Source organism: Euleptes europaea, chromosome 9 (genome assembly GCF_029931775.1).
Source record: "Euleptes europaea isolate rEulEur1 chromosome 9, rEulEur1.hap1, whole genome shotgun sequence".
Taxonomy (NCBI): domain Eukaryota; kingdom Metazoa; phylum Chordata; class Lepidosauria; order Squamata; family Sphaerodactylidae; genus Euleptes; species Euleptes europaea.
In genome coordinates, this window is record NC_079320.1 from 8761948 (window position 1) to 8777552 (window position 15605).

Sequence of the window (15605 nt, forward strand, 5' to 3'; positions counted from 1 at the left end):
TACCGGGGATCCAAAGTGGGGGAGTTCGGACTTCGGCACGTACCGAACCCACAAGGGTCAAATTCGGCTGAATCCGAACTGTACCGAATTTTTTTTTTGACAGCCCTACTGGCAACCCTAGGGCGGAGCCTGAGGAGGGCGGGATTTGGAGAGGGGAGGAACTTCAATGCCATAGAGTCCAATTGCCAAAGCAGCCATTTTCTCCAGGTGAACTGATCTCAGTTGTAATAGCAGGAGATCTCCAGACACCACCTGGAATTTGGCAACCCTAGCAGCAGCAGAGACCTCATTAAATCTATGAAAGATAAAAACCCCACTGGACTGTTGGCAAGATTGGGAAAAAGCCCCGGGGGGGGGGGTTGAAAATATTTTTTCTGGACCTTCCTGATGGCTCTGTGATTGTCCTCCCTAACGAAACACAGTTAGATAAAGTTCCCTACTCAGAGGAGGGGCTGTGGCTCAATAGCAGAGCATCTGCTTGTCATGCAGAAGGTCTAGGGTTGCCAGGTCCCTCTTTGCCACCAGTGGGAGGTTTTTGGGGCGGAGCCTGAGAAAGCGGGGTTTGGGGATGGGAGGGACTTCAATACCATAGAGTCCAATTGCCAACGTAGCCATTTTCCCCAGGGGAATTGATCTCTGTCGGCTGGAGATCAGTTGTAATAGCAGGAGATCTCAAGCTAGTACCTGGAGGCTGACAACCCTAAGGAAGTCCCAGGTTCAATCACCAGCAACTCCAGTTAAAGAAGAAGAAGAGTTGGCTTTTATATGCTGGCTTTCTCTACCACTTAAGGGAGATTCAAACTGGCTTACAATCACCTTCCCTTCCCCTCCCCACAACAGACACCCTTTGAGGTAGGTGAGGCTGAGAGAGTGTGACTTGCCCAAGGTCATCCAGCTGATTTCATGTGTAGGAGTGGGGAAACAAATCCAGTTCACCAGATTAGCCTCTGCCGTGGAGGAGTGGGGAATCCAACCCTGTTCTCCACCGCTCCAAATCACCGCTCTTAACCACTACATCAGACTGGCAAGTAGGTGATGTGAAAGACCTCTGCCTGAGACCCTGGAGAGCCGCTGCCAGTCTGAGTAGACAGTACTGACTTTGATGGACCAAGGGTCTGATTCAGTATAAGGAAGCTTAGATGAGTAATTACTTCAGCCTGTTTGCTCTTTAAGGCTGCAGCTGCTATGGAAAAGGCCAAATATGTTCAGAGGGCACCTTGGTTCATGTTGACCCTTCCTGCCTTATGCCTACTGACAGAGCTAAACTTGAAAAGGAATGGGGTCAAACTGTCCCCGGCTTGCAGTCTTCAACTGTATTTCAAAACCTTACACCAAAAATGGTCCCCAGCTTGTAATTTAAACAGGATATTAGGCTTCTTACGGGATGCGTTCTTCGGGGTGTTCAGAATACAGCAGGCCTTGTGTTGGTGTAGACTGACTTCTGGAATTGACTTGAACTTTTTAAAATGGGATTGCAATTTACAGAACAATTCTCTTGTCTTCTCTGATTCACGGAATGAGCAATTAATGCGGCCAAACATTTCATATGTGCCACACGGGCACTGAGTCATGTAAATGCGATCTTTTGAAGATGCCTACTAAGAGTCTTGACATTTGGGGGTGGGGAGAAAGAAATTGCTTTCTGAAAAACAAACAAACAAACCTAAAAACTCTGTGTCGATTTGGAAAGCTGGTGTGCCAGCCAATGGCCACGTGGTACAGATGCCTAGATCAGGAATCGCCAACCTTGCTGAATAAATGAACTTTCTTTGCATGACTATTTCCCTCGTGGTCACCCCTTTGATGACTTCAGGTCGTTGTTTGGATTATGTGTGCCATTTCTGACCATCAGAGGTTGCCTTGCTCTCCCCCTGCCTTTCCCCGCATTTTGCCCGCGTTTTCAGAGACCTGTTTTATCTCGAATTTGAAAACACGAGCAAACAGGGGGAGATTGAGGCAACCTCTGACGTTCGGAAACGACATGCCTAATCAACACAAAGACCTGAAGTTGTAGGAGGGGTGACTGCAAGGGAAACAGTAGTGTTGCCAGATTACTCTTTGCCACCAGCGGAAGATTTTTCAGGCGGAGCCTGAGGAGGGCGGGGTTTGGGGAGGGGAGGGACTTCAATGTCATAGAGTCCCATGGCCAAAGCAGCCATTTTCTCCAGGGGAACTGATCTCTATTGGCTGGAGATCAGTTGTAATACCAGGAGATCGGCAGCTACGACCTGGAGGTTGGCAACCCTAGGAAACAGCCAAGCATAAAAGACCACTGTTTCCTGATCACCCAGGTTGGATAGACTTCCCTGTAGCTCTTCACAATCCACTTTGGTGGTTATCACCCTGAATCATCTGCAAACCTGGCCATTACGCTGCTCGCCCCCAATTTCCAAATCATTTATGAACAAATCAAACAGCATGGGTCCCAAACCAAACCTTGTGGGACCCTGCTGCTCACTTCTCCCCATTGTGAACACTCTCCATTTATTCCTACTCTGAGCTTCTGGGTGCTTAACCAGTTTTTATTCCTTAAAAGGACCTGATCTTTTATGTCATGACTGGGAAGCTTACTCAGGAGTCTTTGGTGAGGCGCCTCGTAATAAAATGAGTTCTCCCCCAATCTCTCTATCCTCTTATTCCCATCACAGAAAATTGCTTGGGAATATGCTGGAGAAAATGGCCACAATTGGACTCTATGGCATTGAAATCCCTCCCCTCCCCAAACCCCACCCTCCTCAGGCTCCCTCCGGTGGTGAAGAGGGACCTGGCAACCCTAGGTAGGTGAGGTAAGAGAGCTCTAAACGAGCTGAGACTAGCCCAAAGGTCACCCAGCTGGCTTCGTGTGTAGGAGTGGGGAAACCAACCCGGTTCACCAGATTAGTGTCTGCCGCTCATGTGGAGGAGTGGGGAAACAAACCTGGTTCTCCAGATCAGAGTCCACCACTCCAAACCACTGCTCTCAACCACTACACTATGCTAGCTCCAAAAAAGGTGGCACAGCCCTGCCGCTGCTCAAGGGGGCCTTCCCAGGGTGAATCCCTCCGTCAGGATTGCATCCATAGCCACCAAAGATAACAAAGCTGGATCAGACCAGTGGTCCATCTAGTCCGGCATCCTGTATCACATGGTGGCCAACTAGTTCCTCTGGAGGCCCAACAACAGGTCATAGAGGCCAAGGGCTTCCCGCCAGTTGCAAAGAGGGACCTGGCAACCCTAACAGTCTGCCTGATAAGGTCAGGAAGGCCTCCACATGTTCCTGTTTTTCCCCAACCTGTGCAACACAGAATTATTCAGAAGGACATTCTTATAAAAGGAATGTTGTAGTTAATGTCAGTGGAATTTAAGGCAGTCTGTGGTTATTGCATTCTGTCCTAAGTCTGCAGTCCAGCTTTATTGCATTGTTTATTGTAGCTCATATCGTCTTTCACTGCGCTGTTCTCCACTTTTGTAACGCCTGCTTTATTGTCTGTATTCTGCTGTGTTTTCAGTGCAATGTTCTCTAGCTTTGTTTACAATGAACTGATTAAGTGCCCTCAAGTTCACAGCCAACTTATGGCGGCCGCTTATGGGGTGTTCAAGGCAAGAGATGTTCAGAGGTGGGTTGCCACTGCCTGCCTCTGCGTAGCAACCCTGGCCTTCCTTGGTGGTCTCCTATCCAAGTATTAACCAGGGCCAACCCTGCTTAGTTTCTGAGATCAGGCTAGCCTGGGCCATTCAGGTCATGGCAGAGACAGAGATGGTTTGCCATTGCCTGCCTCTGTGTAGAGACCCTGGACTTCCTTGGTGGTCTCCCATCCAAGTATTAACCAGGGCTGACCCTGCTTAGCTTACGAGATCTGACAAGATCAGGCTAGCCTGGGCCATCCGAGTCAGGGCAGGAGGAAGCTTTTTTGGGAATCAGCAGTTTGGCTTCGGGCAGATTCCCAGGTGTTGGTATTCGGTTAACCCAAAACCAGAATATTGCCGAAACGGCTAATTTTGGGTTTATTTTCAGTTCAGGTATATCGAAATGCACAACCCTAGGATATTGTGTGTGTAAAGTGCTGCCAATTCACAGCCAACTTACAGCGACCTCATAGGGGTTTCAAGGCAAGTGACTATGCATAGATGGTTTGCCATTGCTTTCCTCTGCAAAGTCTTCCTTGGTGGTCTCCCATCTAAGTACCAACCCTGCTTAGCTTCTGAGATCTGACAAGCTCAGGCCAGTCAAGGCTAGTCCAGCTGCTACTGAAGGGGAATTACCGTATAACTGAGTTCCCCTACACTCCTATTTACAATTACTATGGAGTAATTGTTGTTTGTAATGCAATTGTGCTGGGCTTAATTCATTGTTTGTCCTTGTAATCTGCCTTGTGTCTTAGCAAGCAAGAACCCAGTTCACCAGATTAGAATTCACAGCTCCTAACCACTACACCATGCTGTCTCTTAACCACAAGGCTGTTGTTGTTGTAAGGATAAAAAGGAGCATGGGGAAACGATGCTGTTAGCCACCTCGTGCTCCCATTGGGGTGCAAGAAAGAAAGACATCCAGCCGCATGTGCTTCCTCAGTTTGACTTCTTGACAACCTGCTTAAAACAACCTCCATAATCTTGCAAACTACAATGGTCAACTCAATGCAGGGCTGTTATTAATCACCTTGGTATCCCATCCTCTCTCAAGTGAGGTTTCCAATATCACGGGAGGAAAAAAAATGCCCTGTCCCTTTGATTGAGGCTGAATGTATGGAAATTGGCAGGTGAAGCTTTTCATGACATTGAGGTAAATAGCATCACCTGGTAGATAACATCCCTTTGAGTCTCTGTTAAAGTGACAGGGCATTTTTCTCCAGGTTGTTGGAACCACTACTCTCAATCATCAGAGATGGGGACTCCCCCCCCCATTTTATATGTCTGTCTATTAAAGTGGGAGACTTTCCCTGCAATGGCTGAGCAGGGATTTAAACCCCCCCCCCCGAGCCACACCCAAGCCATAACACCACACTAGAAGAAGAAGAACAGTTGTTTTTTATATGCTGACTTACTCTACCACTTAAGGAAGAATCAAACCGGCTTACAATCACCTTCCCTTCCCATCCCATCCCTGCAACAGACACCCTGTGAGGTAGGTGGGGCTGAGAGAGCTGTGACTAGCCCCAAGGTCACCCAGCTGGCTTCATGTGTAGGAGTGGGGAAACAAATCCAGTTCACCCGATTAGCCTCCGCAGCTCATGCAGAGGAGTGGGGAATCAAACCCGGCTCTCCAGATTAGAGTCAACCTCTCCAAACCACTGCCCTTATTGTTTCAAGAAACATTCAGTTTTGTTGAGCCAGGGTGGTGCTGAGGCCAGAGTGTCAGACTAGGACCATTCTTTTCCCCAACGCCCCACCCCACCCCCAAAGCTCACTGGGTGACTTTGGACCACTCAATCTTTCTCAGACTACCCTACCTCATAAGATTGTTGTGCAGATAAGAGATGAGGAGAGAGCTACACATCATGTTAAAAAGAGCCAGCATGGTGTAGTAGTTTAGATCAGTGGACTCTAATCTGGTGAACTGGGTTGGTTTCCCCACTCCTCCACATGAAGCCAGCTGGGTGACCTTGGGCTGGTCACAGTTCTCTTAGAGCTCTCTCAGCCCCACCTACCTCACAGGGTGTCTGTTGTGGGGAGGGGAAGGGAAGGAGATTGTAAACTGGTATGATTCTCCTTAAAAGGTAGACAAAATTGGCATAGAAAAACCAACTCTTCTTCTCCTGCATAGTTGCTGTTACAGTTTTGTGTTTATTCAACATAAGGCAACTTCCCACTTTTCACTAATACTGAAAGAGTTTGTGACAATCTCAACGAACCATCTCCTTGGAATTCTTTAATCAACCCTCAGGAGGATGCTCTTCCCAATAGCAATTCTGAATTAATGACTGAGGTCCGATCTTGCAGGGTAATAAACAGAAGTCCCCCTTCCGAGGGCCATGTCTCCCCAAAGACAGCCGTCAGTCGGAACAATCCAATTGATCACAGTGTCCTTCTGTCTTTTCAAGCAGGACAATGGTCTTAGGAAATCGATCCTGCTTTCATTGGGAAACTCTGAATTCCAAAGAGTCTGAATCCCTCAATGACAGCTTGCTTTCACAGTGGTTTTGGTTCTGTATTATATTACCGGGGCCAGCCCAAGAATGGGGCCAAGGTGAAGGACTCCTGCCCCACCTGTACCCCAAGGAAGCTGCTGCCTGCCCTCTTCTCTGCCATACACTGGAGGAATGCGGCTACTCTTTTCCCTGAGGGTGCCAACTCTGGCTTGGGAAATTCCTGGAGACTTGTGGGTGGAAATCAGGGAGAACAAGGCTTGGGGAGGGGAGAGACCTTAGCAGAGATGTGATGCTATAGAGTCTACCCTCCAAAGCATCCATTTTCTTTAGGGGAACTCAACTTTGTTGTCTGGAGATCAGTTGTCATTCTAGGAGATCTCCAGGCCCGGCCTAGAAGGCGGCAACCCTATTCCTCCCCCACACAAGGGAAAAGGTGCCCCTGTAAAGTGGGGGTTGTGGCTTGCCATGGTGTAGGGTTTCCAGGTCCCCTTGGTCACTGGTGCATAGGGTTGCCAACCTCCAGGTATTAGCTGGAGATCTTCAGCTGACAGAGATCAGTTCACCTGGAGAAAAGGGCTGCTTTGACAATTGGACTCTATGGCACTGAAGTCCCTCCCCTCCCCAAACCCCACCCTCTTCAGGCTCTGCCCCAAAAACCTCCCGCTGATGGCGAAGAGGGAACTGGCAACCCTACTAGTGCGGGATGGGGGGGGGGGTAGGGTTGCTAGATCCAGGTTCAAAAACCTCTAGAGATTTGGGGGTGGATCCCAGGGAGGACAGAGACCTCAGTGGGGTACAATGCCATAGAGTCTGCCCTCCAAAGCATTCATTTTCTCCAGGGGAACTGATCTTTGTAGTCTGGAGATGAGCTGTAATTCCAAGGGATCCCACCTGGAGGCTGACATCCCTAAAGTCAGGTGACACTCCCATGTCTCCTGTCTACATTTGGTTGCCAAAAACTGGGGGGGGGGGGAAGCATTCTGTCCCTTTAAGAGAGGCTTAACATGTGAAAATGGGCAACTAACATTCTTCATGGCACTGAGGTAAAGCACTTCACCTGTTAAATAACATCCTATTAAACCGCTCTTAAAGGGACAGTTGTTAGCAACCCTAACCAAAAACTTGGTTCTTCATGTCTTACAGACACTTGTGTTTGTGAGAAATTGAAATAATAGGCCCCAGTGGAAAAGCAGGGACAGAAAATGTCTCAGGAAAAACAAAAGAGGAAATAAAGCCAAATAAGAGCTCTTCCCCCCCATAAATTTGAGTCCTGATTACTATCAGCTGCTCCTACCCTTTTTGCTGACTCATCTCCCTATCCCCACCTGCAGAGCTAATTGATGAAGACGGGCATTCCCATTGGATGGCACAACTGCCAATCACATGCTTACCTGCCTTTAAGCTGTATTTATATCACCTGGTCCACAGGTCCTTCCATCACAGCCGTTTAAGAGCTTTTGATTGTTCTTGGGAGCTTGGTCTGATTGAAGTTCAGAGATGACGTCCCAGGTGTGCCAGAATTTCCATCCCGAGTGTGAAGCCGCTGTGAACCAGCTGATCAACTTGGAACTCTGTGCTAGCTATGTCTACCTCTCTATGGTAAGTTGCTGCTTTCTTCAGCTGGAAATAATGCCCTTGTTCTTGTATGCTAAAGCTCATACCCTACCAGAAAATATTTTTGTTAGTCTTTAAGGTGCTACTGGACTCTTGCCCTTTTTGACTTATGCTAAGTCAGTTCTAGGTGACCTTCTGTTTGGCAGTAGCATTGATTTTCATGGTCGTTATTCCTAAAAATGCATAGGGGATATCTAAATTCATAAAACATTTGTTTAATAACCTAGGGTTGCCAACCTCCAGGTGGTGGCCTGGAGATCTCCTGCTATTACAACTGATCTCCAGGCAACGGAGATCAGTTCCCCTGGAGAAAATGGCCGCTTTGGCAATTGGACTCTATGGCATGGAAGTCCCTCCCCTCTCCAAACCCCACCCTCCTCAGGTTTCACCCCCAAAATCTCCAGGTATTTCCCAACCTGGAGTTGGAAACCCTATAATAACCCCACCCCATCATTCCTAGTTAGGGATGCCAACCTCCAGGTACTAGCTGGAGATCTCCTGCTATTGCAACTGATCTCCAGCTGATAGAGATCCATTCACCTGGAGAAAATGGCCACTTGGCAATTGGACTCTATGGCATTGAAGTCCCTTCCCAAACTCCACCCTCCTCAGGCTCCACCCCAAAACCTCTGGCTGGTGATGAAGAGGGACCTGGCAACCCTACTTCTTCTTCGTGCACACGTCAATCCCACAGTCTATTAATATTACTAAGGACTACTTAGTTGGTTTGCCAACCTCCAGGTACTAGCTGGAGATCTCCTGCTATTACAACTGATCTCCAGCTGATAGAGATCCATTCACCTGGAGAAAATGGCCGCTTTGGCAATTGGCCTCTATGGCACTGAAGTCCCTCCCCTCCCCAGGCTCCACCCCAAAAATCTCCCACCAGTGGCAAAGAGGGACTTGGCAACCCTGGTTCTCCCCCTTCTCCACAATAGTAAATATGCAGCGAGGCTCCTATTTATTTAACCCAGGATTTTGCTAAGCAGGTAGATGACCTGTTTATTTTGTAAGAACTTGTCCAGGTTAGAGTTTCTTATATTCCTTTTAACCCATTGATTCTACAAATGTCAGGAGACTCAAACGCTACAATTAGGGTTGGCAGGTCCCTCTTTGCCACTGGCAGGAGGTTTTTGGGGCAGAGCCTGAGGAGGGCAGGGTTTGAGGAGAGGAGGGAGTTCAATGCCATAGAGTCCAATTGCCAAAGCGGCTATTTTCTCCAAGGGGAACTGATCTCTGTCGGCTGGAGATCAGTTGTAATAGCAGGAGATCTCCAGCTAGTACCTGGAGATTGGCAACCCTAGTTACTATGACTTTTTAAAAAAACGAATCTGAACTTGAAGTTCATTCCTGTAAGCTGTTCCTCCCTGTAGTAGTCTCTATGTTTCAGGCTTTGACTAGAGCTACTAGGCTGCATCAATACATTGTGTAATAAAAGGAGTTGGTTATCCACAAGGGAGTGTTGGATGCGTTTGTTAGAGGGAAGGCAGTCAATAGGTTTCCGTTGTGCATCTCTTGATGCCTGTCAAGATGAAGAGGGAGTTCTTTAAAAATACATCTTTTCTGGTCTTTTCAGTAACTTCGAGAGGTTGTACCTGCCGACGCTCCCCTGCTACCTTTAAGATCAGTGCCTGTGTTTTTGTCTCTGGTAATGGTCACCAGATGGCAACATGGTGAACTGAGTTGAACTTTGAAACAAACTCTCATTAGGTGCTAGGGTTGCTGACCTCCAGGTACTAGCTGGAGATCTCCTGCTAATACAAATGGTCTCCAGCCAATACAGATCAGTTCCCCTGGAGAAAATGGCCATTTTGCCAGTTGGACTCTATGGCATTCAAGTCCCTCCCCTCTCCAAACCCCGCCCTTCTCAGGCTCTGCCCCCAAAACCTCCTACCAGTGGCAAAGAGGGACCTGGCAACCCTAAGGTGGTGACTGGAGATCTCCCGCTATTACAACTGTTCTCCAAGTGACAGAGATCAGTTCTCCTGGAGAAAATGGCTGCTTGGCAGGGTGGATTCCATGGCATTATACCCCATTGAAGTTTGTCCCTTCTTCAAACCCCATCCTACCCAGGCTCCACCACCAAAATATCCAGGTATTTCCCAACCCGGAACTGGGGCAACCCTACTTTCACGCCCTCTTCTCTTTCCAGGCCTCTCACTTTGACCGTGATGATGTCGCCTTGAGCCACATGGCCAAGTTCTTCAGGGAGCAGTCCCAGGAAGAGAGGGAGCATGCTGAGAAGTTCCTGAGATACCAGAACAAGCGAGGGGGTCGCATTGTGCTCAACGACATCAAGGTGAGTGAAATGGATTTGGGCAAAAAAAATTAAAAAATTCAATTAATTATTCTTGTTGGTCTGCAAGCTCTTCTTCATGGCAGATGCCGCTAATCTTTCAATCTGCTTCTTCCACAGAAGCCTGACCAGGACGAGTGGGGCAACAGCTTGGAAGCCTTGCAGAAAGCTTTGCAGCTGGAGAAGAGCGTGAATCAAGCTCTTCTGGACATGCACAAGCTGGCAACAGAGAAGCGTGACCCCCATGTGAGTCCAGACATGTAAAATTCAGAAGTCTTGGTAGTAGGTAGAATGCTAGGGTTGCCAACCTCCAGGTGCTAGCTAGAGATCTCCTATTATGACTGATCTCCAGCCGATAGAGATCAGTTCACCTGGAGAAAATGGCCGCTTTGGCAGTTGGACTCTATGGCATTGAAGTCCCTCCCTGAACCACACCCTCCTCAGGCTCTGCCCCAAAAACCTTCCACCTTTGGTGAAGAGGGACCTGGCAGCTTTATATAATGCTTAGTGGACGCCTCTTCTTAATATTGAAGATTTAAATAAAATTTCAGTTTTGGGGCAGGGGGAAGCCCTACTGTCAAAATAATCTTTCAAGGTTTAAGCTTTCTTTCTGTTGGGACATTTCCCCGTGGTCAACCCTGCTGACTTCCTTTTGATTATGCATAGGGTTGCCAGCCTCCAGGTACTAGCTGGAGATTTCCTGCTATTACAACTGATCTCCAGCTGAAAGAGATCAGTTCACCTGGAGAAAATGGCCCCTTTGGCAATTGGCATTGAAGTCCCCCCACCCCCAAACACTGCCCTCCTCAGGCTCCGGCACAAAAACTTCCCACTAATGGTGAAGAGGGACCTGGCAACCCTAATTATGCATGCCTTTACCGACCATCAGAGGTCGCCTCACTCCTCCCATGCATTTTGCCCGCCTTTTCCAGATTCTGGCTAAAACATCAGGAAAAGACAGGCAAAATGCGCAGGGAGAGCGAGGCGACCTCTGACAGGTAGAAAGGCATTGCATCATCAAAAGGAAGCCCTGAAGCAGTCGGCCGGATTAACCATGGGGAAACATCCCTGCATAAAAGGCTGAAGGCATTATACCCCTTTGAAGCCCTTCCCAAACCCAACCCTTCTCAGGCTTCATGCCCCAAAACTCCAGGTATTTCCCAACCAGGAGCTGGCAACCCTACTTGTTGAGAATGTTATAGTTCCTGCATTGGCAAGGGGTTGGACAAGATGACCCTGGTGGTCCCTTCCAGCCCTTGAGATTAAATAAGTGAATAAATAGTTAAACTGTGGAACTCCCTGCCCCAAGATGTGGTGATGGCTGCCAACTTGGAAGGCTTTAATAGGGGAGTGGACATGTTCATGGAGGAGAGGGGTATTCGTGGCTGCTAGAAAATGGATTCCCTCTGGTTCATTTGAGGGGTTGACCTGGCCTCTGCTCCTTGACTGCCGGTTCGCGGGATGACGGGGCGCTCTTTTCCAGGCAGCTTTAGGCTTGCCGCTCACTCTGGAGAGGCGGAGGCACGCACCAGCTGGGGTTGCCATGACCAATCCGGGAAATAGGCAATCCATTTCCTAACATCCTAGAGGCACCTAGTTGGCCACCGTGTGAACAGACTGCTGGACTTGATGGACCTTGGTCTGACCCAGCATGGCTTTTCTTATGTTCTTATATTGAACACAATGCCTATTTGAAGACTGATCTCCATTGGTTCTTGTAAAAGTCAGTATTAGATGCTTGCAATGCATAATCTGTCTGGCTTCGCTGAACCCATCTTCGTTTCCATCCTCAGCTGTGTGACTTCCTGGAGTCTGAATACCTGGAGGAGCAAGTCAAGGCCATCAAGAGGCTGGGAGACCACATCACCAACCTGAAGCGCCTGGACGTGCCCCAGAAAGGAATGGGGGAGTACCTGTTCGACAAGCTCACCTTGGGTGAGAGCAGCTGAGCTCTTCAGGCCGAGCCTTCCTTGCATGTGTTTCTAGAGACAAAAAAATGAAAATAAAATGGGCGTTAAAAGCAAGTGATGTTTCTGGTGCTTTGAATACAGTCGCAAGAGTTGTGCTCAGTTCTTGGGGAGGAAAAAATGAGAAACGCATCATAATTAGGGTTGCCAACTGCTAGGTACTGTGGAGAAACAAAGGTATCAAGCTCGCAATAGTAATGCAAAAAGTACTAGCAAAATATTCACCAATACTGTACAATGAATGCTAGACAAAACTAACAGTAAAGGGCTCAAAGGTACTGTGACAATCAGTTCAAACAAAACTTGCCAATGTGTTGCAAAGTGGTTTACTTTGAAGCAACAACCAACTCAACAAATGTGTGATGAGAAACACGTACTAAGCTGTGTTTAAACAAATCAACATACAGACATACATGAACAGAATCTTCTTGAAGGTAAGTATCTACAATTTTTTTTTTACAAGATTTAACATTTCAGCCTTGTTGGCTATTTTCAAATCACATACTTTCTTCGCAGGAGTCTTCATATGTCAGTGGAATATAACAGCCTGGAATCTCATCCAATAAATTATGACAGCATGGGAGTATTTTCCGGATTAACAATCACGCTTTCACCACAACAATAGTGGCTTCTTCAGCCAATACTAAAAATGAGAATAACAGTCTCACAATCTCATATAGCAGTTGGTATTTTAGTTTATAATTATATAATTAAAATTGAAATGTCTTGTAGTGAACATACCTTGGTGGTTATTTTCTAAGTGAATTTCTTAAGGATCTTTACAGGCCGCAACGGCTGCTCTCTCCTTAGAGACCTTCAAACGGTTGATTGCTTTCAGTGTACTCAATGGGAATCAGGTGTAAGTTATACCGGTAAGCCGGAAACTGGCCTCCTGAATCAAATTAAAGATATATGCCAAGCAACAATAATATGGACCCAAATTTGTTGTCAAGGATATTAGATATGCCATGTCATTTTATTTAAATGAAGCAAGATAAATCAAGCTCATTGTTCAAACCAAAAGGAGAAACAGAATTAAAAGGTGTCTAAATTTCATTTCTTAAGAGGGTTCTTTTTTAGCAATTATTATGAAGACTGGTAAACTGAAGAAGAGTATGAAACGTGTGAATATCAAGAAAACATGCACTTGCTGGCTTCACCTTTTGCACCGGTCTGCGTTTCTCTCCAGCTCTTCAACAGACGAAGGACTTGTTCCTAGCAAAATTATTTTTCCTTGCTGTGGTTCGTGCGACTTTACCTCCGTTTGGGGGTTTGTATTGTTGGACTATTTGTATTCCTTCGTTGAGCTAGGCAACTGGATAGAGTTGACTTGTATGATATATAATAGCAGTACCTGGAAGCTGGCATCCCTACACCGGCGGGAGGTTTTTGGGGCGAAGCCTAAGGAGGGTGGAGTTTGGGGGGGACTTCAATGCCATAGAGTTCAGTTGCCAAAGTGGCCATTTTCTCCAGATGAGCTGATCTCTATCGACTAGAGATCAGTTGTAATAGTAGGAGACCTCCAGCTAGTACCTCGAGGTTGGCATCCCTACTGTCTGCTCACCCCCCCCCCATCACCAGAGCCTCAGGCACGGCGCAGGAGGCGAACACATAGGACCTTACAGGATCGGAGACGAAGTGCTTGGCTGGCATCTAGGTACTGAGCCAGCACGGACAGTGGGGATGAGTATTGTCGCAGGCTTTCACGGTCAGAGTTCATTGGTTCTTGTAGGTTATCCGGGCTGTGTGACCGTGGTCTTGGTATTTTCTTTCCTGACGTTTCGCCAGCAGCTGTGGCCGGCATCTTCAGAGGAGTAACAGAGGAGGAAAGAAAATACCAAGACCACGGTCACACAACCCGGATAACCTACAAGAACCAGTGGGGATGAGTGTTCACAAGAGCAGGTCTGAGGTGGCTGGTGGGTGCACGGCATTACAGGCTGCCTGTGGGGTGTGCTGTTGATAAGCAGCTGGAAAGAGCATCAATGTGTGGAAGCAACAGGTTACCGACCTCCAGGTGGTGGACTGTTTGTTCTGTCTGGACCTCGGCTTGAGCTCTTGGGCTTGGCTTTTGGATTACCTTTGGACTTGCCCCTGTGAGGTTTGAAACTGTTTGGTGTGTGTGTGCTGGGGAGTCATGACAGAGGGCTTTGGAAGCATTATAAGAAAATTAAACGCTCTTCGCCACTGGCGGGAGGTTTTTTTTTGGGGGGGGGGAGCCTGAGGAGGCGGGGTTTGGGGAGGGGAGGGACTTCAATGCCACAGACTCCAATTCCAGGGGATCCTCAGGCCTTTGAATTAACAAAAGAGACCATGCTCCCGAGCCCCTTTTAAATGTAAATATTAAGTATGGACGGATGCCAAAAGTGTTTGCAAGCGTTCCACCTGGAATGTGCTTTGAAAGCTCTGGTTTTGCCCTGCAATATGTCAATGAATGAACGCAGCATGTGAACAGAGCTCATTTTGGTTGCCTGGCAATTCCAATTGATTGGCCACCCTCTGTGTTTCTTTTTCTAGCAATGGAGAGATGCCACCTCCCTTGGGAAACAGTCGAACATGCTCTCAGTCTGGCTTCTCGGATTTCTCTTTGGACTCTCTGACGCACGTACATTTTTGCTTTTACAGAAGTGGGGCCATAGTGGGCCAATGTCGCCCTTTGAAAAGAGCCCTTCAGTGCGATCACTGGAGTTGCCAACCTCCAGGTGGAGCCTGGAGATCTCCCAGAATCACAACTGATCTCCAGACGACTGAGCAGTTCCCTTGGAGCAAATGGCTGCTTTGCAAGGGGGACTGTGTGGCATGATACCCTGCCCTCCCCAGGTCCTGCCCCCAATTCTCCCAGAATTCTCAACCTGGAGCTGGCAACCCTAGCACTCTCTGCCCTGTTATGCGGTTTCTGTGAGTTAAAAGTTATAAATCTCCTACAGCCGTCAACACATCAAAGATATGATGTGAGACTGGAACACCAAACCATGCATGACAATTCAAAAGCTAAGGTTGCCAGGTCTCTCTTTGCCACCGGCAGGAGGTTTTGGGGGTGGAGCCTAAGGAGGGGAGGGTTTGGGGAGGGACTTCAATGCCATAGAGATCAATTGCCAAAGCAACCATTTTCTCCAGGGGAACTGATCTCTATTGGCTGGAGATATAATAGCAGGAGATCTCCTGCTAGTACCTGGAGGTTGGCATCCCCGGTCCAGATTGCTCACCCTGTGAACTCCACCTTGTGGCGACTGATTCTCAGACTGGCGACTGCAGGTATATAAATAAGAATTTTAGCTTTGCTTTTGATTTCACTTGAACAGGCCAACAGGTGAATTCACAGCTTGATCTTTGATCTGGATTATAATTTGTATCTGTGCTCCCTTTCCCCTCCCTGGTTTACAAATCAATAAAACATTCACATACTCTCAGGCAGTTCGGAGGGCTAATTTGAAAAGCATTCATTATAACTTTGAAACTTCCCAATCTTGGCAACAGCTTGCATTCATTGTTACTCACTGAATGAATCTTTAGAAATAGAAATTTTTCCTCCGGACATTTTCCGGTTTGAAAAACTTTCAATCTTACATCTCTCGCTTCAGGTTAGTCCGTGCCAACTGCCTGACTAGTAAAGTGCTAAACTCATACTGAGTATGTGCATCACAGCTGTGTATCTAGAGTAGG

General features: G+C 47.6%; 1 protein-coding gene across 1 annotated transcript; it reads left to right on the forward strand.

Annotated features, from left to right (window-relative positions):
* Window positions 1-7562: 7562 nt before the first annotated feature.
* Window positions 7563-11971, forward strand: LOC130483035 (ferritin heavy chain A-like). Its single transcript, XM_056855928.1, has 4 exons — window positions 7563-7664; window positions 9832-9978; window positions 10096-10221; window positions 11769-11971. The coding sequence occupies exons 1-4, from the start codon at window positions 7563-7565 to the stop codon at window positions 11922-11924; spliced, it is 531 nt and encodes a 176-aa protein (XP_056711906.1). The 3' UTR covers window positions 11925-11971.
* Window positions 11972-15605: the final 3634 nt, after the last annotated feature.